At 48.1% G+C, this 24,503-nt stretch overlaps 10 protein-coding genes across 11 annotated transcripts; 4 read left to right on the forward strand and 6 right to left on the reverse strand.

Moving 5' to 3' along the window:
* Window positions 1–429: 429 nt before the first annotated feature.
* On the reverse strand, window positions 430–3,155 carry BDBG_03558 (triacylglycerol lipase). The gene is made up of 2 exons (XM_002626348.2): window positions 1,570–3,155; window positions 430–1,459 (listed from the first exon to the last, which is right to left on the reverse strand). Exons 1-2 carry the CDS (start codon window positions 1,962–1,964, stop codon window positions 853–855), a joined length of 1,002 nt encoding a protein of 333 aa, XP_002626394.1. The 5' UTR covers window positions 1,965–3,155; the 3' UTR covers window positions 430–852.
* BDBG_03559 (uncharacterized protein) lies at window positions 2,275–3,247 on the forward strand. The gene is made up of 2 exons (XM_031721304.1): window positions 2,275–2,696; window positions 2,759–3,247. Exons 1-2 carry the CDS (start codon window positions 2,559–2,561, stop codon window positions 2,954–2,956), a joined length of 336 nt encoding a protein of 111 aa, XP_031577809.1. The 5' UTR covers window positions 2,275–2,558; the 3' UTR covers window positions 2,957–3,247.
* A 9-nt stretch (window positions 3,248–3,256) lies between these two features.
* On the forward strand, window positions 3,257–4,573 carry BDBG_16843. Of its 2 annotated transcripts, XM_031724715.1 has the most exons (5): window positions 3,257–3,370; window positions 3,431–3,619; window positions 3,767–3,838; window positions 3,949–3,957; window positions 4,048–4,562. In XM_031724715.1, exons 2-5 carry the CDS (start codon window positions 3,530–3,532, stop codon window positions 4,210–4,212), a joined length of 336 nt encoding a protein of 111 aa, XP_031577811.1. In that variant the 5' UTR covers window positions 3,257–3,370; window positions 3,431–3,529; the 3' UTR covers window positions 4,213–4,562. The 2 variants fall into 2 exon arrangements, with proteins under 2 accessions (XP_031577811.1, XP_031577810.1); XM_031724714.1 differs by having other exon boundaries at window positions 3,257–3,619; window positions 4,048–4,573.
* Window positions 4,546–6,754, reverse strand: BDBG_03560 (dihydrodipicolinate synthetase). The gene has a single exon (XM_002626350.2). The coding sequence runs from the start codon at window positions 5,785–5,787 to the stop codon at window positions 4,786–4,788; it is 1,002 nt and encodes a 333-aa protein (XP_002626396.1). The 5' UTR covers window positions 5,788–6,754; the 3' UTR covers window positions 4,546–4,785.
* Window position 6,755: 1 nt separating this feature from the next.
* On the reverse strand, window positions 6,756–8,360 carry BDBG_03561 (endoribonuclease L-PSP). The gene is made up of 3 exons (XM_002626351.2): window positions 7,858–8,360; window positions 7,546–7,698; window positions 6,756–7,458 (listed from the first exon to the last, which is right to left on the reverse strand). Exons 1-3 carry the CDS (start codon window positions 8,017–8,019, stop codon window positions 7,384–7,386), a joined length of 390 nt encoding a protein of 129 aa, XP_002626397.1. The 5' UTR covers window positions 8,020–8,360; the 3' UTR covers window positions 6,756–7,383.
* BDBG_03562 (uncharacterized protein) lies at window positions 8,274–10,774 on the forward strand. The gene is made up of 4 exons (XM_002626352.2): window positions 8,274–8,358; window positions 8,421–8,866; window positions 9,005–9,136; window positions 9,208–10,774. Exons 2-4 carry the CDS (start codon window positions 8,672–8,674, stop codon window positions 10,300–10,302), a joined length of 1,422 nt encoding a protein of 473 aa, XP_002626398.1. The 5' UTR covers window positions 8,274–8,358; window positions 8,421–8,671; the 3' UTR covers window positions 10,303–10,774.
* Window positions 10,448–11,254, reverse strand: BDBG_03563 (uncharacterized protein). Its single transcript, XM_002626353.2, has one exon. It carries the CDS (start codon window positions 11,055–11,057, stop codon window positions 10,731–10,733), a length of 327 nt encoding a protein of 108 aa, XP_002626399.1. The 5' UTR covers window positions 11,058–11,254; the 3' UTR covers window positions 10,448–10,730.
* A 1,928-nt stretch (window positions 11,255–13,182) lies between these two features.
* On the forward strand, window positions 13,183–15,793 carry BDBG_03564 (acyl-CoA dehydrogenase). Its single transcript, XM_002626354.2, has 3 exons — window positions 13,183–14,116; window positions 14,212–15,254; window positions 15,365–15,793. Exons 1-3 carry the CDS (start codon window positions 13,909–13,911, stop codon window positions 15,584–15,586), a joined length of 1,473 nt encoding a protein of 490 aa, XP_002626400.2. The 5' UTR covers window positions 13,183–13,908; the 3' UTR covers window positions 15,587–15,793.
* An 824-nt stretch (window positions 15,794–16,617) lies between these two features.
* On the reverse strand, window positions 16,618–20,047 carry BDBG_03565 (uncharacterized protein). Its single transcript, XM_002626355.2, has 6 exons — window positions 18,646–20,047; window positions 18,458–18,540; window positions 18,219–18,363; window positions 18,116–18,151; window positions 17,427–18,051; window positions 16,618–17,270 (listed from the first exon to the last, which is right to left on the reverse strand). The coding sequence occupies exons 1-6, from the start codon at window positions 18,817–18,819 to the stop codon at window positions 17,230–17,232; spliced, it is 1,104 nt and encodes a 367-aa protein (XP_002626401.1). The 5' UTR covers window positions 18,820–20,047; the 3' UTR covers window positions 16,618–17,229.
* Window positions 20,048–20,848: 801 nt separating this feature from the next.
* On the reverse strand, window positions 20,849–24,497 carry BDBG_03566 (GABA permease). Its single transcript, XM_002626356.2, has 3 exons — window positions 23,041–24,497; window positions 22,320–22,880; window positions 20,849–22,224 (listed from the first exon to the last, which is right to left on the reverse strand). The coding sequence occupies exons 1-3, from the start codon at window positions 23,157–23,159 to the stop codon at window positions 21,291–21,293; spliced, it is 1,614 nt and encodes a 537-aa protein (XP_002626402.1). The 5' UTR covers window positions 23,160–24,497; the 3' UTR covers window positions 20,849–21,290.
* Between the last annotated feature and the right edge of the window lie 6 nt (window positions 24,498–24,503).

Genomic DNA, 24,503 nt, shown 5'->3' on the forward strand with positions numbered 1-24,503 from the left:
TGGTTTCTTCAAAGAGAAAAGATAGTAAAATTACTACTATATTGATAGCAATTGTCAACATATGCAGGGCACTGGGATACCGCATATATATACTGTAACAGTGTCCATCTTGGAGGGGAAAAAATATAGAAAAAAAAATCATTCTGCATTCATTTTGATGCTACCCTACCTCATCACAACCTCATCATTGAACGGCCAAAAAAAAAAAAAAAAAAAAAAAAAAAAAAAAAAAAAAAAAGAGAACACTTGCCGGAATGTAATCTGTATGCATGGCATGTTTCATTCTGGATAGTCAGTCTACTTTGTGATATTGTTAGCTGGGGGTCACAGGCGGTAAGACTCCCCTCGTCGCTCGCTCTGCCTCTTATTATTGTAATGGACTGGGGTGTGAGGTAAAACTAATCCACACCGGTTCCATATATGTGCACTATTTAATTCAAGGATGTGGTTGTGAGCAGCCCATTATTCTCTAGACATGAACAAGAAAAAGTGCCAGCGAGGCAATTTTCAGCAAGGGAGATTTTTTGATTATTTTTTGATATTGCTGTTTCGTTTTGCGAGCTAATTCTGGGGATATAAAATGCTGCCGCGTCCTTGTACGCAGCGTAGTTACCATTGAAGATAGCAACTGAACTGGCTGGAAAAAAAGCAATAATCACGCCAATGCGTTTAGTTCGCCAGCCTCATCGGCCCAAAAATGTGCCCCCCCAAAGCTTAACAGAACAATTGGTCTGGTTGGGGACATCAAATCACATCACTTTGGGGCCCAGGAGAAGCGAAAGGGACAGCAAAATGCATTTTTAGAAACTAGTTGAACAAAAACAATAGAGGAACCAACTGCAGAAGACCAATTTATAGGAATTTCTTACAACCCTCCACCATATATGTAATCGAGTCCTTGCCCGCCTGCAGCACTCCATCCATCGCCAGGAACGGATGAGGCATTCCCTCCATAACATGCAGGTCATAGTGCACGCCGGCCTTCTTCAACTTCTCAGCATACTTCTCTCCCTCGCTCCTCAGCACATCAAGCTCCCCAACCATGATGATTGCAGGCGCCACGCTAGCCCAAGTGGGCGAGTCATCGGGATAAAACAGCGGGCTGGCTTCCGGGTTCGCCCACTCTGATTTCTGGGGCAGATAGTGGTGTCTATACCACAGCATCTTGGCGGCGGGGAGTGCGGGGATGTGCTCGTAGTCGCGGTAGGAGGGGGTGTTGCTGACGTCGGCTGTGTTGTCCATGACGGGCACGCTGAGTAGCTGCACTTTCAATGGGGAGAAGTTGCGTGCAACGGCCCGATGCGTCATAACGGCGGCGAGGTTGCCGCCTGCACTGGAGCCTCCCACGCCGATGCGCGAGGTGTTCAGGTTAAGATGCTTGCCTCCCTCTGCCAAGGCCCAGAGGAGGGCTTCCCAGCAGTCGTGCACGGCGGCGGGGAATGGGTTTTCAGGAGCGAGTCTGACGAGCGGGGATTTAGTATAACAAAAAAAGAAAAAAAGAAAAAAAGAGAGAAAAAAAAAAGTACTATCATTCTCGCACGCAATTAAGAAACGAAGAAAAAGACCAACCTATAATCAACAGTAATAACCACACACTGCGCCCTGGCGCAAATGTTCGTACAGACAACATTCTCCGTCTCAATATTCCCAAGCACCCATCCGCCGCCGTGGAAGTAAACAAGCGCTGGCCACCCGCCCTCCGGCGGCTTGTCCGCGATCGGCGTAAAGCATCGCACGTTCACGTCTGGGCCTTCGCTCTCCTTGCGTTTAATGGCGATGTCTTCTTGCTTTCCCACTGGTATCAATGGGCCAGCGCCTGGTATTAGGACGCCGGAAGTGCGCGAGGCAGCAACGGACCGGAGATGTACCTGTTCCTGGTTGATGATGTGTTTGTTATAGAAAGCGACGTATTCCGGGTGGATTTTTGAGGCCACGGATTCGTGCAGCGGGTATGGAGGTGGCATTGTGACAGAGATGGAAGTGGGTTGTTTCTTTTTTTCTTTCTCCCTGGTTTTTTTGCTTTTTGCTCTGTTTGTTCACACTATTCGGTTTCTTTTCTTTCTATCTCCCTTTTTTTCTTTCCTTTTTATTCCTAGAACAGTAGAATGATATTTTCCCAGCGTCGATGGTAGGGTAGGGCAATGAAACGACGTGATAGTCTCTACGTTATTAAAGCCAAAAGATTCTCCAGCCTCGGGCCGACCGCTCGCTGGCTGATGCAAAAGCATATACTGTATGTAGTGGAACCGCTGCTGCTGGCAAGTTGGCAACCCACTCGACCCCCAAATAATCATGTATCCATATGTTGTGCTCGTGAACCTTCGCGCACCCTGATGCTCGGCCCCCAGCTTGATCTGACAATTACCAACAACAAGTGTTGGGCATCCATCTCTTACCCGGCGAAGCTAGCCAAAACTTTCATACTTTGCAGATTCACATATGCCCCTGCGACAGAGGTTCCCCCTCCCGTTCCCCTCCCCCCCTCCTCCTCCTCCCCCCACGCTGAAATTCAGCGTTCACGCCTTCTCTAGTGTGGGGGAAACATTTCTGGGGGAAAGATGTCGAAAAGTTCATTCGCAACAAACACGGTTTCCAAAAATATCGGCGCACGCACTGGATCAAATCCCATGGCATCCCACCGACAAAAGGACGTGGGGGGTATGTATGTATGTATGGCGTGTGCCTTTGGCCCTTTGGTATGTAATCACAGCCAGGTCTTTTCATGTGTTCATGATGGTTAAAGCTGTCGGCGCTAAAGGAGTTGTTGGCCTTGCTCGCTGTTGGATATGCCGAGCCCCCCCCCCCCGTGCTTCGTGTGACCAGCCACAGGATGTCGGTGATGTGTTTTTTGAGGTTGCTTGTCTGTTCACGGTCCAAAATCTCACACCCATCGCGAAGCTCAATCAATACTAGTATAAACACTGTGGGAGCTAAGCTTTTTGTTATTGGGGGTTAGAGTGTTTGATTTCTCAGGAAAGCTTAGGTAGTGTCCACGGGTATTAGAGCTTGCTATCCTCCGCCGCGTATAGAACCACCGTTGCGGGTAGAAAACAAGGGGAAAATTAAGCCAGAAGAAGAAGAAGAAGAAGAAGAAGAAGAAGAAGATTGTAGCCGATTGACTCCAAGAATTTTCACATTATTACCTGGAAAACTACGCAGTTTCGTCGCATGGGAGTCTCACCTTTCAGCCAGTAGATCTTTAGTTACGTATGTCAATACCAAATTGGGAATCTAGCCCTAACTTCCCAGGGAATATAAGTCTAAAAATAAACTGCTCATTGTCTGCCCCCATGCCTTGACATTCTTGACATTCTTGACAGTCTTGAGTCTTGCCCTTCCCTTCCCGACGTCGTATCTGCTTCTCCTTCAGGCAATAAGTCCACCCGAGCGGGTTTGCGGGTTACATCACTAACTTCCCTCTCTGTTGCAGAATCGAAGGGTTTTTTTTGTTTTTTGAGTGAGAGAGGGAGTGGAGAACTCCGAACGACGAGCGGCGCGCGCGCCGCTTCACTTAGTTGACCCCGCGGGCATGAAGATCACTTCTTGGGATGGGATGGGTGGTTTGGACGTACACAGTACGCTTGGTGCTGGACTGGGATGTTTACAGGGCGGCGGGCGAGTGAGTGTGCGAAGAATACTTACTTTCCTTTTCGGGTTGCTCAGTTTTTGACGGAATTTCTCTTGAAAACGTGATGGATCGAATCGGCGCGTGGTGCAAGGACGCTTTGGTAGTTAACTTAACAGCTAACCAACTATCTATGAAAAGTCCAGGGGCTGGCTGTCTCTCAGCAACTGCATGTGGCCTATTATGATATTGGAGACTTGGATGGTTGACTGGGTGTGTCTTTGAACGACCTACAACTACATACCTACCTTGGCATATCATATCGTACTATACTACAGTCTATGTAGTCTATACCAACCATACTTGCATAAATCCCCCCACAGCCGGTAAATGTAAACCCACCCACCCTCCCCTTCCCTCCCTCCTAGCTCTCTCTCTCCTGCGATGTACTGTGCATATACATACATACATACATACTTTAGCGAACCCGACCGAGTCCTGAATCAGCCATCCTATCCTATCCATTCTCAAGCCCATCATCAGAACGCCGATGGATTAGCCGTGTGTGGCTTGTCTATGCCGATAGGAGGGCGCAAGGGAATTCTTGGTGGATTGCGGGCGTGGGATGGGTGCGTGGGGTTGCTTAGGATGCGTGGGGGGAATGGGGGGGGTGTGTGGGTTCTGGGCCGGCATTCGTATTGGTCGGGTGGAATTTTCTTGGAAGTTGAGTTACTATGTAAGTTACAGGGACTAGGACTAGTTCCATCGCGTTTGGAAATAGGCGAGGTTTTCTAAAATTGTTTAAAATGGATGCGGGTTGGGTTGATATTATCCCTGGTCATTTGTTATTATTGTTCGGGCAAAGGGGTGAATTGATTGGGGTGTTCAATGGGGGTGGTTTCTTTTTATTTTTATTTTTTATATTTTATTTTTATTTATACTTTTGATATTCTTAAAGTATAAAAATTTCAGAATGAAAAGGAGTCATTGGCTGAAGATCAAATAATACCTTCTCATATAGGAGAATACTTCCAATTGAGTAAAAAGGCCGTGAATCTTATTTTATGCAACATGCTGAGTTAATGAATGCCACTGGGCGCACGTAAATATGCTTTAAAACATAAAGAGGAATTCCAAACTCTCAAAAGAAAAGGGGAAAAAAACAAGAAAACTAGTTACAAAAGAGGAATCCAATCAAAAAAACAGAGTAAATAACCCCGTTATAACGAGCGCTCATACTCAACAAGCTCCCTAAACTCCCTTTTATAGCTTTCCTGCATCGACTCCGTCGGTCTGGGCAGCGGCTTGCGCGCGAACCCACCGTACCCCAGGTGCGACTTCATCGCAGATTTAATCCCTACCACCCCCCCCTGAATAGCCGCCCAATCTCCCCGGGCCAAAACCTCCTGCGCACTGCGCGCTTCCGCCAGCTTCCCTTGCGCATACAGATCCATTACCTGCACGCACGTCTTGGGTGCAATGTTGGCAATGCCGCCGATGATCCCTGATCCCCCGCTGATGAGCGTTTGTATCGTAAAGTCTCCTGAGCCACCGAGACATAGGAAGGGGGCTGGGGAGGATTTGTTGCTGTTGTTGGTGCTTCCTTGGGCGGCGGCAACGCGGTTCAATTTACCCGTGTTGCCGCAGGTGAATTTGCACCCGATGATATTGGGATGTTCGCTCAGCGCGATGATGGTATCGGAGTCCAAATCTAGCCCTGAAACGGCCGGAGGGTAATTGTATATGATAATCGGCAGCGGGGACGCATCCGCTACGTCACGGAAGAACTGCAGCACCGAATCTGGCAGCAGGAGCGCCTTGTAATACGACGCGGCGAGAACCAGGGCGTAATCAGCACCGGCCGCATGGGCCTGCTGGCAGAGCCTGATCGTTTCCCGGGTCGATTGTGCACTACAGCCGACGATGAGAGGCATGTTGGGGAAGCCGGCGCTATCTAGTGCTTTGCGGGTGGTTTCGATGGCCGTGATGCGTTCCTCGTTGGATAGATGGACGGCCTCGCCGTTTGAGCCGTGGACGGCCAGGCCGGTCACGCCAGCTTGTGCTAGATTGACGGCATGTTTGCCGATTGCCTGCGTATCGAGATCCTCTGTTTCGTCCTCGAAGAAGCATACGGTTGGCACGTAGACGCCCGGTTGCAGTGGGCGATGGGGTCGGTCGCTGCCGTTTTCGCGGGTTTCTTTATGAGTGGATATTGGAGACATATTGACAATCGCAGAGGAAAGAGGTTTTCAATCGTCTGCGATTTTTCTTATTTTTGTTATAAAAGGATATAAGATGCTGGAAAACGAGGGTTGAGATTTAGAAGATCTCTATTGGAGGGGAACGAATGGGGGGTGGTTGAGAAAGTGGTCCCTTAAAGCGAATGTTAAAAAAAAGAGAGAGAGAGAGAGAGAGAGAGAGAGAAGTGGTGAGGTTGAGGTAAGGACTAGGTAGTTACAGTAGATGAGTAGGTTGAAAGTTGGAAGACAAACCACCAGATAATTCCTGCCGAGTCTAGAAAACCGGGGAAACAAAGTCGGCAATAGTAGAACCAGATTCACTGAGGAGATATCTAACTACCAGAAAAAAAACCGGAGTGAATAATGGAGAGTTGAATCAGGGGGGTGCTTGATCAAGAGCCATTATTTCCATCAGGGGTTCGACGGAAGTTTGAAGGAAAAAAGGAGCCAAGGGTCACTCAGTCCGCATGGCATGATATGATGGATGATGGGTCCGACCGGCTATGTGGATGTCATTCAAAGAACCCCCATCCATCCCTCCCCTCTCCCCAAAAGCCCGTCTCCTGATGACCGAAAATTATGTAAATAGGGAAAATGCCCGATGCAATTTGCCACGGCTGGGGAAGCACATATCTGACCCCCACGCCGTTCAGGTTGGCTGGTGGGCAGGAAAAGCCCCGAGCCCACATCGGCGGTAACAGCGTAGCGGAGTTTTCCCCCAGCGCGCCAATTATGGTCGTTTGTGGCTGGACGGGGCCTAGTAATTAGTGAGGGATTGTGGGCGAACCATCAGGCGAGTTTGCTGGTGGTGCTGTTATTGGCGGGCATATGGGGGTGGCGGGGAAATGGGGGAGAGGGTTAACTAGTGGTTGCACAACTAGCTACTGCGTAGCTTGTGGAAGCGCAGGCTTTTGTTTCAGCTTTGTGTAGCCTGGGAGAGAGAGATAGGTGATGAATGATGGGGAATAATAACCACTCATTTGTTCAGGGCATGGGCAGTGCGGGGGGAGAAGGGGAGAATAGAATGGGAGCTGCATGACATATTCAAGAGTTCAGAGGAGGAATGGAGGAATACATGGAGAATCCTTGGAAGGAAAAATAAGTTCTGGACCGGACATCTTTTAGAACTGCCAATTGATTTTGATTGTGTGTTGTTATTTTTATGTGTTGAAGACGTTAAAAGACGTTGAAGACGTTTGAAGCTGCAGCTAACTAACTAGTCGCCGAGTTCCCCTCGTGTTTGAACACGGGAGCTTTCCCTCTCCTTTTTTTCCTCGCTGCTTCCAACTTCTCCCTCCCTTCCTAGAGACATGATAGCATGAGTAAGTACGGAGTACAGCGTATGAAGTTATTCAAACAAGTAAAAAAAAAAAGCACTTGACTAGGTACAGAAGCATTTTGCGCACTGCAGATTATTGAAACTATTATTATTAATAATTCCCAAACAAACATATGGTCGTGTGATCTCATATTTCTTTTTTTCTTTCCTCTTCCGTTTCTTCTTTTCTTTTTTTTCTTTTCTTCCCCCGCTGTGAAAGAAAGAAAAAAGAAAGAAAAGAAAAGGAAAACGTTCACATTTTATATGTAGGCAGAGCACTCTATTTCAACATCCGTGCCCAGCGGGAGTGCCTTAACAGCCACACAGGTTCGCACCTAGGAATTTCCGTCAGCTTTTTGTTTTAAAAAGAAAACAAAAGAAACCCAAAACATAAGAGAGAGAGAGAGAGAGAGACCACTTACAGGCTTAGGCTCTTGGCTCAGGAACTGGGCATAGATTTCATTCATGGCGGCAAAGTCTTCCATGTTGGCAAGGAAGACGTTGACCTTGATGGCCTTCTCCAGGCTGGAGCCAGCTTTCTCCAGCACAGCGCTCAGGTTGCGGAATATTTGTGCCTAGCAATATACAGTACAGTACAGTCAGTCAAACCAACCCCCGCGCAAGCTATTGTTGTTGTCGATGATGCGAGAGGGGTCAAAAAAATAATTTATGTATCAACTATCAATTAGATAGAGGGGAGGGAGAGAGGAGAAAGAAGAGAGCAAGTAACATACGGTTCTATCCTGAACTGTACCCTCAACCAGCTTGCCCGTGGCCGGGTCCATTCCCACCTGGCCAGAGCAGTATACGATTCCGTTGTGAACAATGCCCTGAGACAGCACGGGGATAGGCGCGGGGGCCTTGTCGGTCAGGACGACCTGCTTTGCGGATGCCATGTTTTATTTATGGCTTGGATGGATCAAGGGAGGGAGAATGGATGGTGCTAAAGGGCTATTCAGAAATGACAATGAGGGATAATGGGCTGCTGGAGAGGATAGTTTCTTAAAAAGCCTTCTTCTTCTTTTTTTTTTTTTTTTGCGCAGAAGAGAGTTCGATGATCCCTCGTCGGCAGAACGAAGGGGCAAGTAGTAGTGGCAAGTAGAAGAAGACGAGTGGGAATCACGAAACTGTTTAAATCTCTCCCACGTAGCGGGCACGACGTGGGGGTAAGTAAGTAACTACATTACATTACTACGAGATAGAGATATGACGACAGCAAGCTTCTGTGGCAGACAGTCAGTCCTCTCTTTCTTTCTAATCCAAGCAAGTCCTGTAACTCCTAACTAACTTTTATTAGTTATAAATTATACAGCTGAACTCAGGTGCGGGGCAGAATTGCCGGACACATCGGACATAGCTTTTAGCTGCTTTACCATCCCCTCTTTATACCACCAATCTCTCAATTCAAAATAAAAATTCATTCTTCTTGTAGACTGTACGAAAGAAGAAAAATAAAAAACAAAAAAAAAAAAAAGAAGAAAAGAAAAGAAAAGAGGAAAAAGGAAAAAGGAAAAAGACATCGGCTGTATCTAATCCCATCTCCTCACAATGTCCGGCGTGACCAACTACCCCAACGCCTCGCGCGACGCCCTCAAAGCCCAGTATGCTGGCCGGATGCTGCGCGACATCGACGGCCCAGCGGCCATTATAGATGTCGCTGTTGCGCGCAGGAATTGCCAGCTCATGCTGGACGCTGCAGATGCCCTCGGCGTTCTTTTCCGCTCTCATGTTAAAACTCACAAGGTATGTTACCACCATGAAGAAGAATCCAATTCCATAACATGGCTGTCAAGATATGATATCGGCTTTTTACGCAGGTTTGCATGGCATATACATATATATAAGAAATTGGAATTTCTGGCTGACTGCTTTCCCAAACAGACCACAGAGCTCACGAAGTTCCAAGTAGGGGAGAAGAGCGATCCCATTCGACTGGTGGTTTCCACGCTCGCGGAAGCTGAGCAGCTGCAGCCGTACCTGGAGGAATGCAAAGTTAACGGCAGATCTACAGACGTGAGGAGAAAAAAAAGGCCACCTTCTCTGCAGCGTTTTGAACATTTAAATTTTCTAATACCCTTCCATAGCTCATCTATGGTCTGCCCGTTCAACCCTCCTGCTTCAAACGGCTAGTAGCCCTCGGCAAATCGCTCGGGAAATCAAGCATATCCGTGCTCGTGGATGATCCAGACATCATCCCTTTCCTCTCCCAATACCGAGACCTCACCTCAGACACCCTCGGCGTCTTCATCAAACTCGACACGGGAAACAACAGAGCCGGCATCGCCCCAGACTCGCAGCAATTCAAAGATCTCCTCGCAGCCATCCACACCGCCGAGCACGATGGCAGCGCCGGTATATCCCTGCGCGGCTTCTACAGCCACCTAGGCCACAGCTACAGCTCAGACAGCACGAACGAAGCCATGGACTACCTGGCCCAGGAGGTCGAGCGGTCCGCGGTCGCCGCCGCCCACGCATGCACCGTGGGCAAATATGCTGGCCGCCGCTTCCTGCTCTCCGTCGGGGCAACGCCCACCACCACCGCTGCCCAGAACCTCACCCCGACCACCACCACCACCACCGGCGGCCCCGCGACGCCTGATCCCACCACCAAGCGCGTCAAGGAGTTACTTGACCGCACCAAGGCCTCGTGTGACATCGAGCTGCACGCCGGCGCCTACGTGACGCTGGACATGCAGCAGCTCGCCGCGCACGCCCGCCCGTCCTCATCCAACCTCTCCTTCGCAGACATCGCCATCACCGTCCTGGCAGAGGTGGGCAGTCTGTATCCGCACAGAAAGCAGCCAGAGGCCCTCGCCGCGTGCGGTAGCTTATGTCTCGGGCGGGAAGCGTGCCGCAGTTATCCCGGTTGGGGCGTCGTGACGCCCTGGCTGGAAGACGGGGAGGGGACGCGGACGGCGGAGGCCGGGTGGTATGATCCCGAGGGGGAGCGGAAAGGGTGGATCATGGACCGCATCAGCCAGGAACATGGGATTCTGGCCTGGCATGGCCCGCGGGATAATGTGCGGCCGCTGAAGATTGGAGAGAAGATTCGCATCTGGCCGAATCATTGCTGTATTTGTATTGCTGGGTTTAGCTACGTGCTAGTGGTGGATTCGAGCTTGGAAGGTGCCGAGAGGGATAGAGTGCAGGATGTATGGTTTAGCTGGCGTGGGTGGTAGACGGCATGGTTAAATGGTTATAGGTAGAATATTTAACTTAGGATTCAAAGAATTGTACTTCGTTTTGTCCAGCACCACCAGTTTGCTGAACAAATATTTGCAAATTACGGGTCACCTTGGGGAAGCAAAAACGGAGATCACATTTTTCTGTCATCGTCTCTACATGCCCTTTTGCTATGACCCTTTGATTGAAATTGGTGGCCCTCCGAAAAACGACCCATCTACCTCCCCGCGTACTATTTAAGACCTAACTTAAGCACTTGTATGTAGTTAAGTAATAGCAAAAGCCACCCAGTAAACCGACATTGGAACGGTTCACTTGGAGGGTTTTGCTCCATAACCAGCTCCTGTTCGAGGCAGAGAAAAAAACACCTTTTAGCACGTCTCTGCCTCACGATCTCTATCAATGCCGTACACCCCCATCCTCATCATGTAACTATTAGCGCATCCTCCGCACGGTCTGCAATGAGAAGCCCTTCAATGACATCGTTGAGCCTCGAGCGGGTGTGCTGTGCCCCCACTGTACTTGGCGGAATAAACATTATGTCCCCGTAGTTAACCCCCTTTTTTCCGCTCTGGGCAGCGTAATGCAATGAAGCCGTGGGTGTCTTTTGGCTAAAAGTCTGGCTGCTGGCGTTCACACAGATGATATTCTGGATCAATCTTTCCGTTGTTTCACTGGTTCGCGGTTTGGTGGGAATCGAGGCCTGCCATGGAGCTGTAGCTCTCAATGCTATTATGGCATGACCGTACATGGCTGGATGCAAATTCCTCGTGTTCTGCCTCAAACGACGGGAGCGCGAGATGTGATTGCATTTCACACGCCAAAGTCCACGTCTGATCAAAGATGGATGGAGGCAGTCGGAGTCGACCCGTGATCCTTGAAGGTGATGTTCTTCGGAAAATAATTTCTATTGGCGATTCAAAACACGTCCTCCCCTGGGAGTAATAAGGGTTTGCTCCGTGCCAAATCAACAAGCTAAGAATACTACAGCTACTTTTTTGTGAGATAGCGAGGCAAACGCCAGTTTGCCTAAATATCCGTATCGCCAACGGCCATATCTACTCCTGCGACCAGAAGCGAAATCTACTAAATATTTAGCCACTCCAGCGAAAACTCCACTGTAAAGTGAAGAGGCGTTTGATCCAGAGAATTTGGTGTTGAAACTTCGCTAAAGGTTCCCACCATTGCTTGAACTAACTATAGGTTGAGTAAGGCTTAAGGACATGCTCTCAATCGCCCTTAACAGCGGATAATAGCCCAAACAGTCCTTTTTCAAGGCATTAGCCCTGAGGTCAAGATATAGCTGCATCGCATCGAATATTCCCATGTTTTGCGGCCACATACAATGCAGTTTCCCCGTCACAGTTCGCTCCAAAAATATCATTACCGGATTTCTGAGCTGACTCAATCAATATGTTGAGAATAGATTGGGACTTATGTACTTTCACTTGAAGCATGATGGGTGTTAAACCCATTTCGTCTGCGTGGGTAGGATTTGCGCCCGCGTTCAAAAGCATTCTAGTCACGGCTTCATGCCTTGTCAGGAATGGCCCAGTGTATCGCCGTCCGTCCCTCCCCGTCCTCTTTAGTGACGTTGTAATTATTCTTCACAAATAAATCCACCATTTCCACATTGCCTGCTGCCGCCATCACATGCATAATACCTCAGGAAATATACCTTGTTTTGGTCTTTGTAAGGGATGCAACTGAACATGAGCCCTCCCATTTTCAATAATTGCATGGTGACAAATTCCGATTTCCATCTTGAAAGGCATTCAAAGATCCCGTGGTAAAAACTCCGCCAGGAGAGTCAGGATTTTCATGAATGACTGACCTCTTCATTATCTGGAGACCTAATAATAGAGTTATTGTGTGAAGGATGCTGGCGAACCATTTTTGTGTCTGTATCAAGGCATTTAAACTATCCATCTCCATGAAGCTTCCCAAGTGGAGGGCTATTTCTGCTGGCATTTGCCACAGGCCGCTTCTTTGACTGGAGGAAAAATTGAAGGGAACCATTGGGCCCTTTTCATTCCTTCTCTAAATTAATACAAGTCAAGGTGAAAAATAGCTGACTGGACAAAAGGACACTTACTGAAATTCCCCCCGGGGGGGAGCATCTGCAAAGAAGATCATATGTTAGATATCCCTTTCTCTGCAAGATGGCTAGGCCTGTGTATTCAAAATGAGGAGGAAGCTACAAGATGCACAGGCTTGGTTGGGAAAGATTGAATGAAGGGTCAACTGAGCGATGATTGGTCAAAGATTTTGTTATAACTTACTTTAAAGACTGTTAGGTGATTACTGCGGGTTTGGATAGGGTGAGCTGGCCTTTTTTCATCTTGCTGATGAAAGAGGCTGTTCTGCATTGATATAATACATCTAGTATAGTTACATTAGATCCATCATGCTTGTATTGTATTTTGTTTCAAGTTAGTTACTCCGTACTTTAATATTAGTTACTAATAATACATTCTCGCTTGTCCCTCTTTCCCTCCTCTCAACCCTCAACACTCAGTTAGTTTAGATTAGAGGCTTGGAGATTAGAGGAGAGATTGGAATTAGAATTAGAAAGAGTTAGAAATAATTAGAGTCTTGAGAAATATGAAAAATCAATATCATGACGTGTTATAAATAAAGATGATCTGTGAGACGTGTCTAGTGTATGTACTCCGTAGTTTTAAGGGTTCGAACCCATGCTGAGCTGTTTTCCAGTTGAAGTTAGCATCATGTTCAAAGTGTTTTTGCACCAACATTCAACTGTAACCCTCTGTATTTTGACGGAGGGAGAAGATGTTTCAAGGTTTGTTTATAAAAAGTTCCTCCTGATTGGTTGGCGATTGTTGGCGGCTAACTACCAAAATAAGCGCAAAGCTCTCAGCGGCTATTTGGCAACAACGTCCAAGAGACAGACTGCCATCGTCCGGATAGACACAACTCGTTTTCTGCATGGAGACCTGACAGGCAAACGTGTGGGAACTTTGATAGCAGCAAGCCAGAGCCATGAGTTGCAGAACAATTTCAAGGATGAGTTTCAAGGATTCGATGCTTTCAGTTGTCACTTTCTTTCTAAATGCTGAGAATCATCACTTCTGTCCCTTGTTGACAGGAACCATATACATGCACATCCAGATCAAACCGCTCATTAATATAATTGATGAGTCTTCCCCAGTTGTTACTATTATTCATCGATCTTGCCATAGAAGTCTTTCAAGAAATTGCTTCGAAACAAATGTTTTGGTTCAAAAATATCAAGCAACAACGCTTGGCGCTAGCCCCTGATAGCCGGAAACGTCACCGAGGAGCAAGACTCGGCTCGGCTCCATCGCCCTAAATTTGCGGGGGACGGTTTCCGGCGGCAGGCAAAGCTATCAATAACAGGCCTCTTCCCAGTGCAATGATGATATGACGACGACGATATAATTACGTGCTTCTATTGTTAACTCTCTGTTTTTACTAGCGGCTCTAATATACTATTTTCTTCTGAGATTTTATTTTCCCATAGTAGCCCTCGCTCATCTTTGCTACATAAACATTAGGAAACCTGTCGCCGCCGATCAAAAGCTTCACTTCTTTAATTGTTTCCACGTAGTTTGATTATCATGTCGCAATCTCAGAGCAGCATGAATTTCCATCTTCCGGCAGATCTGGTTTCTTACATTTCCTCCCTCGACAAATTCATCGAGAACACCATCCTCCCCTTACAGCATGCTAGGGATAACAATCGTTTCTTCGACTATCGACGAGAACATGCACGAACTGATTGGGATAATGGAGGATTACCACGTAAAGAATGGGAAGCGTTACTAGGTTAGACAAACACCTATAAGATATAACTTCTTGTGGAACAAATACTATTATTACATATTAAAACATAGTACTAATGCTCCCCTTTCATATCTTAGCCCAAGCACGCAAACTCTCTGACCAAGAAGGCTTCTACCGATTCTCCCTTCCCAAAATATACGGTGGGCAAGCTAACCCTAACACAAACCTCTGGATGTGCGCTATCCGCTACCACCTAGCCTCGCACCCAGTCTATGGAGGCGGCGTCTCTCTCGCAAACGACCTCCAAAACGAACACAGCGTCATCGGCAATTTCCCAATCGTGCTCATGCTGCACCACTTTGGGAACGAAGAGCAGCGCAGCACGCTCATCCCCGCCCACCTGAAGGGTCAGTTCCGCGCGACCTTCGGCCTGACAGAGCCCAAACACGGCAGTGATGCCACCTTCATGGAGACAGCTGCCCGTCCCGCTCAGCGAGAATACCCGGCAGGTTCAGGCGCTGCCAACGCCGTGGACGGCTTCGTAATCAACGGCGCCAAAAAGTGGCAGACGGGCGCGCACAACTGTACGCACATGATCATCTTCGCGCGGACGTCCGGCGCCCCGGGCTCGGCACGGGGGATCACCGCCTTCCTCGTGCCACGCGAGACACCGGGCGTCAACATCCTCAGCTACGAATGGACGCTTAACATGCCCACGGACCACGCGACGGTGGCTCTAGAGGACGTCTTCGTGCCGCGCTCTGCGGTGCTGGGGGAGCTGGATAGGGGTCTTGCGATCGCACAGACGTTCGTGCACGAGAACCGGATCCGGCAAGCGGCGTCTTCGTGCGGGGCTGCGCGCTTCTGTCTCGACAAGGCGATCGAGTATGCCAACGAGAGGGAGATTTGGGGCAAGGGAAAGACGCTCTCGGATAACCAGGCGATTCAGTTCCAGGTGGTGGAGCTGATGACGCAGGTGGAGATGTTGAGATTGTTGATATTGCGCACGGGGTGGGAGATGGATCAGGTCACGGCGGAGTGTGGGGGTCATATCGACTCGCCCGTGCCAGGGTCCAAGAAGCCGTGGGTGGAGATTGAGAAGCGGTTGACGCACAAGGTGGCCATGTGTAACTTCTGGGCGAACCGGTTGTGTTGTCAGGCGGCGGATAGGGCTATTCAGGTAAGTAATATAATTATAATATTCATAAATACCCCTTTGCGATGCGTTTTCCTGAAAGGGGAACTGCTGACGCGTGGTTTAAATTTTTTTTTTTTCTTAAACAAAAATAGATTCATGGCGGCAACGGCTACTCCCGTCACAAGCCGTTTGAGCACATATACCGTCATTTCCGTCGCTATCGCATTACGGAGGGCTCCGAAGAGATCCAAATGCGCAAGATTGGTGCATATCTGTTTGGATTTATCGGGCCAAATAGGATTGAGAAATCCACGAGGCAGGCGAAGAAGGCTCGGGAGGAAGAGAAAGAGGAAACTGGGAAGGCAAAGTTGTGAAACCTGAGGTATCATAATGTTTTTCGTTTGTTGAGCTTTTGCAAACGTGGGTAAGCAACCGTACTGGAATCCAGATATCATGGAATTTGCTATTGTTATTGTCAGACCTATCCGCCTTCTCATGTAATCTTCCACATCATATACATAGTTTCTGCATAGCTAGCATTCACTATATATAATCAATCAAAGCATTATATCTCTCACAGATTATGAGATCTGTTTTAAACAGAAAAGCTGTCAATTCAGGGAATTCTTGTCATATAACATATAACTACTACTTACTTCATTCAAAATATGGAACATCATCTTATTTCTTATTATATATCAATTGATGCATTCTTATTACTTTTTTTCAATCTGCTCTGCATTATGTAGTTATTCACTATTTTCGGGTGATTTAAATATCTCAAAAAAAAAAAAAATAAATAAATAAATAAAAAAAAAGAAAAAAAAAGAAGAAAAGAAAATAATTGTAGTGTGCAGTCAGATGCCTAACTATAGCAACAAAAAGATAGGTGTGATAGACACACTAGCTGTGACTGACTGTATCTGAAACCAGGACTGATGATGAGACTATAAGTAATAAGCGTGATTTGAAACCATGGAAAAGTTAGTCCTGGGTCCTAGCCTCCTAGGTTTAACTAACCTTTCATAAATTATTGACCTTCCCACAGAGGCTGCACACTCAATTTACGGAAGGGTATTTTACCTTGGAGGATGCTCATCAAAATGCATAATTCTCCAAGTTCAATGGCCATGCGCCAAGATAGCTGAAGATATAAAGCTGCCACCATGACCAGATGTAAGGTCTATTCATCTTCTCACATACTCTTTCACATCATATAACTTCTGTGTAGCTAGTGTTCACTATATATAATCAATCAAGCATTATATCTTTCACAGTTATCATATATAGTTCATACAGGTTATTCTAGAATTACATTTGAAGCTTCTTTTTTTTTTTTTTTTTTTTTTTTTTTTTTTTTTTTTCCCTTACTACAGTTCTAAGAATTACTGCATAACCCTGCCCTTTGAGATCTAAGCTTGACTTTTTGGGCATCATCCATTGCGGCCCTTGATCCTTTCATACGACGAGAACAAATATAGTTGTTAAATATCAATAAACTCGCTCGAACAGCGCATAACGCAGGGAAACAAAATAGAAACACGCTACTCCGTACATATTTCAACATCTCGTCCTGACTCAGTGGAAGTAGGTATCGCAGCAACATAAAACAAAGTTGCGAAGAAAGAACAAGAGATGGTAATACAACCAATCATCCACAATATGTAACTTAAGCATTCTACATACAACAGGGCCGCCGGCCGACTGCGGCCAACCCAGTCTAGTTACATATGCAAATGCAAAATACACACCGTTGCATAAAGGCTAAAAAAAGAACTGTAGGTATGTCGTACCTAGCTACTACATTATCGCATACCATATCGAACCGGGAAAAAAAGAAAAGAAAAGAAAAGAAAAAGGAAAAAAAAGGGACACTGCCACCCCCCCAATTGAGATGTAGAATAACATTACCATGAAATTCAACTCCACTTTCGCCGTGCTTAAATCGCTTGACCTCTGGGCCTCCCTCCTTGCTCTGTTTTCCATTTCCATTTCCATTCTTCCTCCTATTTCTAATTTAGAAGATTGCGGTTACATTTGCGTGGGAGCCAACGCCGCCTAGTGAGGGTTGATTAGTAGAGTGAAAGCCAGAGAAAAAAATGATAGAGCAAAAGAGCATGCAGGTAGAAGCTGGGGGTGGGAGATAAATTGGGCCATGCATGTGGGGGACATGAAAACAAAAAAAATAAATAAAATAAAATAAAAGTAACATACCCTTCACGTTCGCAGGTGCACTAGTCACGAAAAAGTAATACCGCCCCCTCTCACGACATTTCTCCGCCAACGCCTCCAAATTCCACATCTCCCCCAACGGCATGCCCCAGAGCGCAAGGATATGTTCATGCATGTAGTACTCGACGGGAGTCGGCCAGCGCTCAAACGCAGGCGCATCGCCCGCTACAGCCGCGAAGTAACAGTCGTGCAACCAATCGAGCATGGCGTCTTCCTGCGCCACGCCTGCATACTGCTCGACCTCGCCTGAGGCATCTGGCTGGCCATCCCCCTTCCCGTGTCCGCGCAGGGCGAGTCGCGAGCGTTCCTCCGGGCTGCGCTCGTGGTACGCCTCCACGAACCCGGAGCGGATCAGGAGGAGATCGCCGACTTTGATGTCGCCGCCTTGCGATTCGGGGCGGATGTCGATGCCCTGGGCCTTGCCACATTTCTGGAGTTCTTCGAAGGTGATGGCGTGCGGGGTGTATGGGTCGTAGGTGATGTTGTTGGCTTTGGCGTAGGAGCGGTAGTCGAGGAGGACGCCGCGGCCGGCGATGCCGTGTTCTGCCCAGTGGTGGATGCTGCAGTTGTGATTGGCGTTGGGGCCGACGATATCGTCTGCTTTTGTCTGGGGAGGGCGTGTTAATAGGAATTTGCATTGCTTTGGGGCTTTCTAGTAATGTGTTGCTTACTCCATTGTAAAATGTTTGGGTTGCGATGTGAGCAAACTGTGCACGATGTATATGTTAGTGTTAAATGCACCTATTACATATAAATAACAAGCAGTGCACATACATGTCTAAAGCCGTCCCACTGCGTTCCACTTTGTGTGTTGAGCTGGTAATTGTCGTCATACGCAATTCCCGGGACCAGGGCTTTGATAGAGTGGACAAATTTTTCGCGGCCAAATCCTGGCTGCTCCGGGACGTTCAACGGAAGGCTGTGACATGACAAGTTCAGTCAGCTATATGAATTTCCTCTTAGACAGCAGAGGGATCAAGCTCTGATTCGAGTGGTGAGGTTTAACTGCATACTTGAGAGGCACAATCTCCCCCGTCTTGATCTCGTCGGCTGCAGCCTTGACTCGGGTTGGCGTGAGCAGATTCAATCTACCAATCTGTTTGGCGCAAAAAAAAAACAAAACAAAACGCAGCATGTCAGTCCTCCGTGTTTGGTATCTGATATAAGTGCCAATTAAGAAAGAGAGGCGCGCTCCACGCACATAGTCATTTTTGCCCCAGACCCAAGCAGCACCATCAGGCGCACCGGGGACCTTTGGCAGGTTCTTGCGGAGGGGCAGTTTTGTATGATCAGGATTCCAGGGAAGCTCATCGGGAGACTTTGTGGCGCCCAGCATGCCAGCAACCTGGGCAACTCGCTGTCCAGTGGGAGACATTGTGCTTGATATCCAGGTAGATTTGGTTATGGGAGCCAGTCAAATAGAGAGATATTCAACGAAGGGAATATCGGGGGAGAGTTTGAGAAGATAAGATGATGAGAAAGAACAGCACACAGCGTGCAATAAGAGGCTAGCTAACGTAGCAAACTGGTATGTATTACTCTTGATGATAATACCCTCCGGAGCTATGTTGATGAAAAAGGGAGATTGTAGAGAGAGAGAAAGGGAGAGAGAGTGAGAAGAAGAGAAAGTCCAAACAGCAAGATACTGCTTTGGTTTCTCCCGGCCGGCGGGATAGATAACTTACACCTGCATAACACGCCCGGATAAAGGAATAGACAACAATACAACGGCCCAACGCCATCTTCCCCCCGCACTTCACTGGGGTCTTGAGGGGCAAAACAACAATTGCAAGAGACAAATAATCCCCGGACAAGCCACAACTTGCCTAGCTAGGCATCTGTCTATTTACGAAATAGACTTTCTCGAGGAGTAGAAGGCCACATATTCGAGCACTATGCGGGGCAGAGTGGAATAGAAGGATGCGGAGTGAAATGGCAGGAAGCATAATTGAAAGCAATTGATCCTCTTAACAGAATACGGCAAAAGGCGAGACGCTGATGATACCCAGCGTGCGAAAGCTTCAGTGGTAACTATAAGTCTATAACTCGCAGGGCATGATATGATGCCAGCCGTCTGGGCAAACGACATCACTGCGAACACTATCACGGAGTTATTCTTCACCCACCACCTTAGCAGGATTTATTACAGCGTAGCAGCTCGTGTTCCAAGCAAGAAGCTCATCCTGCCTGCGGAAGTAGGACTCTTGGAGCGAGCTATCTGGGTAGTTTCGCCGGCTAACGACAAAGTCAGTTTTTAGCGAACAAGCTTACCAAACGAGCTATCCGAGGTCCGACCAGAAGACACCCCCCCCAGGTTTGAAAACAATTGGGCATATTGATGTCGACCAAAAAGCCGCCAAGTTTGAAAACAATTGGGCAAGTTTGATCAAAGGCGCGGCGCCGAAACCGGGATACTGCTTGCTCATTTGTGGCCGGTTTCTGGCCGGTTGTTCATTGCAAGAACAAACCAACGATGTGAGATTCGGATTTCCCAAAACGGGAACTCGATAGAAAAGAAAGTTCCTGGGGAAGTTTCTGAGGAGGGAGGTCTCATCTCAGCTACCCCTTGCTTTGGTTAATCTACTACATAGCCGGGGATGCTAACTGAACACTGCGGCGGGGATACATGCATACGGAACACAGACACATATTATCTTTCTGGAAATTCCCCTTTGGACTTGTCAGGCAGCACGATATTCCACGGTTGTTCATCTGCACATGTTCGCTTTCGGAACACCTGGCTAGTTGGCATAAGGCCAAGTGTGGCGTCCCGGATCTGAGGGTTACGTCCGAATTGCACGCAGGGGCTTGAGATGGTGATATTTATTTTTATATTTTTAATGTGTACATGATATTACACACAAAATAACCAGTCTTTGAATGTAGTTCCCTCAGTCTCTCTCTTCCTCAGCTATTCTGTACAGTGCCTGCAGTTCATACAATATAATATTATCTAGATCAAAAAGATCATAAAACAGCTGACTCCTGCCAGCCACACCTGGCACTCATCTATATATAGTGTCTACCTTGCCTGCTCTGATTTCTGAGCTTCTCCAGAGATCTCAGACTTACTATTACAGTTAGAGGAATTGTACTGATAGACTCTGGAGCTGGGAGCAGGCACAGGTGAGCCATCACTATAAGGATAGATCCCAGGTGTGGCTAGCAAGAAGTCAGCTGTTTTATAGCCTTTTTGACCTAGGTGGTAGAGCCTGAATTCCCAGAGAGTCTGAGAGGCTCAGAAGTTGGGACAAGCAAGTAAGCCACACTATATAGATGAGTGCCAGGTGTGGCTAGATGGTAAGAGCTCAGACCTGGCAGCTCTAAATCTGAGAATTACTACGTGTAGAGAATTGTACAGTACGTAAAACACCATAGAGTTCTTCTCAACTTCAAGGTCTACTCTGGAACACTAGTAATTTTGTATGTAAGACTGTGTATACACTAAACCTACAAAAAAGTAACAGTGGTTTTTTTTTCAGGTATAAATAGCCTGACTCTGGGTGTAAATATCAAATCCTTGAAATACCGCCCTCTTTTTATTCTACATAAGTATGCTTCGCACAGGGACGTTAACATGGGATGGAAGATTTCAAGAACCAAGCTACAGTGAAGCCCTACAGGGATGGAATGGACAGTGGCTCGAGCTATGGGGTGCCGTCATCATATGATTGATCAATGAAAGGTACAGCGGGATGTTCATTAATTAATGGTAAATACATAATTGGATAAGATCTATGCGTACATAGAACCTGTTTGATCAAAACTCACGTCTGAAAGCATTCGGCCGTCTAGCCAATAGTCAAACCCAATGTCATCAAACCCCCATCGATGGAACCTAGCGTACTATTCCGTCTTCATATCTGCCTGATCCCGCGCCTCAGACCCAGGCCCTTCCTCAACATGCGGCGAAATCTTCTCCGGAATCACAGCCGCACTCTCCCTCACATCTTCACCCTCCAACATGATAGGCGGGCCCGTAAACTCCTTGCGCGCCCGCACAAAGTACCAAAAAACACTAATCGTCGCAAACCCCGCAAACACCACGCTGGCATAATTCATCGTCGACGCCGTCACGGGTAGGGAGATGGGCATGCAGAACAGCGCAATCGCCAGCGTAATCCACGACACCGCCACCATATTGATAGCGTACCCGAACCTGCCCAGCGAGAAAGGTGCGTTGCGCACCTTCTGCCGCCCGCGCACGACGGAGACGAGAATCGGCACCCCATAGGACGCCGAAAGGCAGATGGTCGCGACCCCCGTGAACGAGTTGAACGCCGCGCTGGAGCCGAAAAATATCAGCCCCAGCAGACAGTCGACGAGCGTCGACAATATAAGACCCCACAGTGGCACGTCGAAGCGCTTGCTGACCCTACGCCACAGCCTGGAGCCCGGGATCGCGCCGTCGCGCGCAAAGGCGTACGTGCAGCGGCTGGCGGCGGTCAGGGCGCCGATTCCGGCAAAGAGCTGGATGCCCAGGATGAGGAAGAGGAGGCCGAAGCCGCCGGCTGCGGAACCCGTTACGGTCTTGAAGAGGAGACCGATTGGTTGTCCGTTAGCGACGGCCCGCAGCAGCTCGACGGGTGGGAGGACGAAGAGGACTGGGAGGATGTAAGCGAGGCCGGTGATACCGGCTGCTACGACGGATAGCACGATGGCCTTGGGCACCTCGCGGTGCGGGTTTTGGGTCTCTTCGCACATTGCGGCTACCATGCCGTAGCCGGTTAGGGTGTATGCGGCTTGGAGTAAGCCGACGAAGAAAGCCCAGCCGCTCGGCCTGGTGTGAGGGATCAATTAGTATTGGTGGTTGGAAAGAGACGGTTTAAATGCTGTTAAAGGAGATTTTCGGGGGAGTAAATCAGAAGTACTGACCAGCCGCTCGTGGAAGCGTCGAAGTGCCCAAACACAAAGCTGGCATGGTTCTTTTGCTTCGCCATCGACAGCAACGTGACCATGATGATCACAACGCTTGCCGCCGTCCAGTATATGCAGACTTTGTTGATGAGGTCAAGATACCTTGCCCCAAACACATTCACCAAAGCGCAAACCAGCATCACAGCCCAGAACATCAAGATAGTCTGCCACTCATTGGGGACAAAATCCTCTCTCCACAGCGAAATTGCGCTGAGAATTAACTGGCCTCCTGAGAAATTGATGCTGAGAGTGACGGTCCAATTGCCCACAAGGGTCAGCCAGCCGTCGATAAATGACATCAACGGGGCCCATTCTTTTGTGGACAACATTGCGCTCCAGTAGTATACACCACCGGCTGTAGGATAAACCGAGCATATTTCAGCAAGGGATGCGGCAATGGCAATGGAGATGAGCGTGACAAACACCCAGCCCCAGAGGATAGTGACGCTGAGTCCATCTACCAGGTTGATATATAGCGTTGTACTTAGACCGAATGGAGCGGCCATGATAGCAAAGGACCTACACACAACGGGAATATTTTCATTCCCCTTTATTAGCTTGTGTTGTAATCCCCGGCACCATGTACCTTGTGGGATATCATTTTCCAAAAAAAAAAAAAAAAAAAAAAAAAAAAAAAAAAAAAATCAGAACAGTGATAGTTAGAGCAAACAAAACATACAATCCCAATACACTCATCATGCCCAGATGTCGCGGCAATTCCCCTTTGTAACCCATTTTCTCCAGCGCAGCATCCGCCTTCGCATCCGCCGAGCCAGAATCGGCCTGTCCTGCTTCCATATCGGCAAGACTCTAGTAGCAACTGGAATATACCTAATATGACCGGAGTTGAATATCAGGGAAAAGGAGACGGTGGAGGGAGGGGGTTCCGAAAAATGAAGCGACAGAATGTCGAGACTTTCTGCGTTCAACAATAATAAGGGCAGGAATCTCGTCGCAAATGGGGAAATCAGCCTGTTTTTGAACCGATATCAAACCCCAGAGAACGAGCTGTGGAGCAAAAAGAATACCCGGGGGCCTCGTATACCTTCCCCGCATGTGCCAGATGTTAGGTCTGGTGGAGCGACGGGAGGGTGGGGGTGGTTCTTGGAGTTGGCCGCCCAGAGACCCAGACGGGAGAGGTTCGAGCAGCTCAGTTGAATCCAGCAGCGAGACGGAGAGATGTTTTTTCTGGGAGGGGGGCAGCTGCAGATTGACGGAGTCGGAGATATTACTTTATTGCTGCAAGCTTGGAGGTGGTCAACGAGCAAGCAGGGAGCGGGCAAGGTATTCCAGTCGCAGGCACGCAGCGAGAGCTCGAGATAGCACTAAAACAGACCCAAAACAAAAACAGATAGTTAACTTGGTGCACGGAGCTGCTGGTCCCTTGTCCCAGTCGAAGAAAATCGGGCGAGCAAGGGTCAAGCAAGGGCTGAATTATTTGATCCTCGCAAGGATTTGATGCTGATTAAAGCCGTTTTGGAGTCACAATCCAATCCCCAGCAGGAACAGGCCTGTCTCCTTGTAAAAAGCATCACCCTGTGGTTTGCGTTGCAATGTTGCAAAACTAAGATCAGAATAACGGGACAGCAAGATTCGGGGGCAAAAAATAAGTGGCTCCTTTCGGTGATTATATCATAAGTTAACGTTAAAGTTGAAAAATGACCTAGGAGAGCTATGAGACTTCAACTACCGCAGCCTCTTCGCAGCCTCTTCTACACAGGCTTCGATACTCCTGCATTGGAGGCGTTATCCAGGTTTACCATCTCGAACGATCGGTGTCCATCACGCCATGAGTCTCCGCTACTGACCGTTAAGCAGTAATAAGCACCAGCCAAACCAACGCCATCCGAGGGCGCTAAGATGGGAGAGGGCGTGCTGGTCCCAGGAAAGGAAATGTGGCTGACTCCAAGACCCTCACCAACTCGGGCCGGTTGGGGAGCTGATGAGATAGGCAAAGAGATTAGGGCCGGGTGGCTTTTCTTGTCGTTGCTGAAACCGAGAGGGATGTTTGTGGGTTTGAATGAGTGGGATTGCTGTGATCCTGGAGATAGCTCAGTGCTCAAGCTGGGAAGAAACATCTATCCCACTCAACTCTCTCCTTTTGAAGACATGGAGAGGCCAGCGGGCTGTTCAGAGGCATAG

This window comes from Blastomyces gilchristii, assembly GCF_000003855.2.
Source record: "Blastomyces gilchristii SLH14081 genomic scaffold supercont1.5, whole genome shotgun sequence".
Taxonomy (NCBI): domain Eukaryota; kingdom Fungi; phylum Ascomycota; class Eurotiomycetes; order Onygenales; family Ajellomycetaceae; genus Blastomyces; species Blastomyces gilchristii.

Excerpts from the sequence above, each read along its gene's own strand:
- BDBG_03566 (XM_002626356.2), bottom strand. The coding sequence starts at position 23,159 with ATGGAAGCAGGACAGGCCGATTCTGGCTCGGCGGATGCGAAGGCGGAT. Across the intron at positions 22,881-23,040 it reads ATGATGAGTGTATTGGGATT|GTCCTTTGCTATCATGGCCG; the intron begins GTATGTTTTGTT and ends CGTTGTGTGTAG. Across the intron at positions 22,225-22,319 it reads GACGCTTCCACGAGCGGCTG|GCCGAGCGGCTGGGCTTTCT; the intron begins GTCAGTACTTCT and ends CCCTCACACCAG.
- BDBG_03565 (XM_002626355.2), bottom strand. The coding sequence starts at position 18,819 with ATGTCTCCCACTGGACAGCGAGTTGCCCAGGTTGCTGGCATGCTGGGC. Across the intron at positions 18,541-18,645 it reads TCTGGGGCAAAAATGACTAT|ATTGGTAGATTGAATCTGCT; the intron begins GTGCGTGGAGCG and ends TGCGCCAAACAG. Across the intron at positions 17,271-17,426 it reads TGCACCTGCGAACGTGAAGG|GCGGCGTTGGCTCCCACGCA; the intron begins GTATGTTACTTT and ends AACCCTCACTAG.
- BDBG_03559 (XM_031721304.1), top strand. The coding sequence starts at position 2,559 with ATGTCGAAAAGTTCATTCGCAACAAACACGGTTTCCAAAAATATCGGC. Across the intron at positions 2,697-2,758 it reads CGTGTGCCTTTGGCCCTTTG|GAGTTGTTGGCCTTGCTCGC; the intron begins GTATGTAATCAC and ends TCGGCGCTAAAG.
- BDBG_03563 (XM_002626353.2), bottom strand. The coding sequence starts at position 11,057 with ATGTACGGTCATGCCATAATAGCATTGAGAGCTACAGCTCCATGGCAG.
- BDBG_16843 (XM_031724714.1), top strand. The coding sequence starts at position 3,530 with ATGAAGATCACTTCTTGGGATGGGATGGGTGGTTTGGACGTACACAGT. Across the intron at positions 3,620-3,766 it reads GTTTACAGGGCGGCGGGCGA|TCCAGGGGCTGGCTGTCTCT; the intron begins GTGAGTGTGCGA and ends ATCTATGAAAAG.
- BDBG_03561 (XM_002626351.2), bottom strand. The coding sequence starts at position 8,019 with ATGGCATCCGCAAAGCAGGTCGTCCTGACCGACAAGGCCCCCGCGCCT. Across the intron at positions 7,699-7,857 it reads GTACAGTTCAGGATAGAACC|GCACAAATATTCCGCAACCT; the intron begins GTATGTTACTTG and ends GTATATTGCTAG. Across the intron at positions 7,459-7,545 it reads TGAGCCAAGAGCCTAAGCCT|GTGCGAACCTGTGTGGCTGT; the intron begins GTAAGTGGTCTC and ends GGAAATTCCTAG.
- BDBG_03558 (XM_002626348.2), bottom strand. The coding sequence starts at position 1,964 with ATGCCACCTCCATACCCGCTGCACGAATCCGTGGCCTCAAAAATCCAC. Across the intron at positions 1,460-1,569 it reads GTTATTACTGTTGATTATAG|ACTCGCTCCTGAAAACCCAT; the intron begins GTTGGTCTTTTT and ends CCCGCTCGTCAG.
- BDBG_03562 (XM_002626352.2), top strand. The coding sequence starts at position 8,672 with ATGTCCGGCGTGACCAACTACCCCAACGCCTCGCGCGACGCCCTCAAA. Across the intron at positions 8,867-9,004 it reads CTCATGTTAAAACTCACAAG|ACCACAGAGCTCACGAAGTT; the intron begins GTATGTTACCAC and ends TTTCCCAAACAG. Across the intron at positions 9,137-9,207 it reads TTAACGGCAGATCTACAGAC|CTCATCTATGGTCTGCCCGT; the intron begins GTGAGGAGAAAA and ends ACCCTTCCATAG.
- BDBG_03560 (XM_002626350.2), bottom strand. The coding sequence starts at position 5,787 with ATGTCTCCAATATCCACTCATAAAGAAACCCGCGAAAACGGCAGCGAC.
- BDBG_03564 (XM_002626354.2), top strand. The coding sequence starts at position 13,909 with ATGTCGCAATCTCAGAGCAGCATGAATTTCCATCTTCCGGCAGATCTG. Across the intron at positions 14,117-14,211 it reads AGAATGGGAAGCGTTACTAG|CCCAAGCACGCAAACTCTCT; the intron begins GTTAGACAAACA and ends TTCATATCTTAG. Across the intron at positions 15,255-15,364 it reads CGGCGGATAGGGCTATTCAG|ATTCATGGCGGCAACGGCTA; the intron begins GTAAGTAATATA and ends AAACAAAAATAG.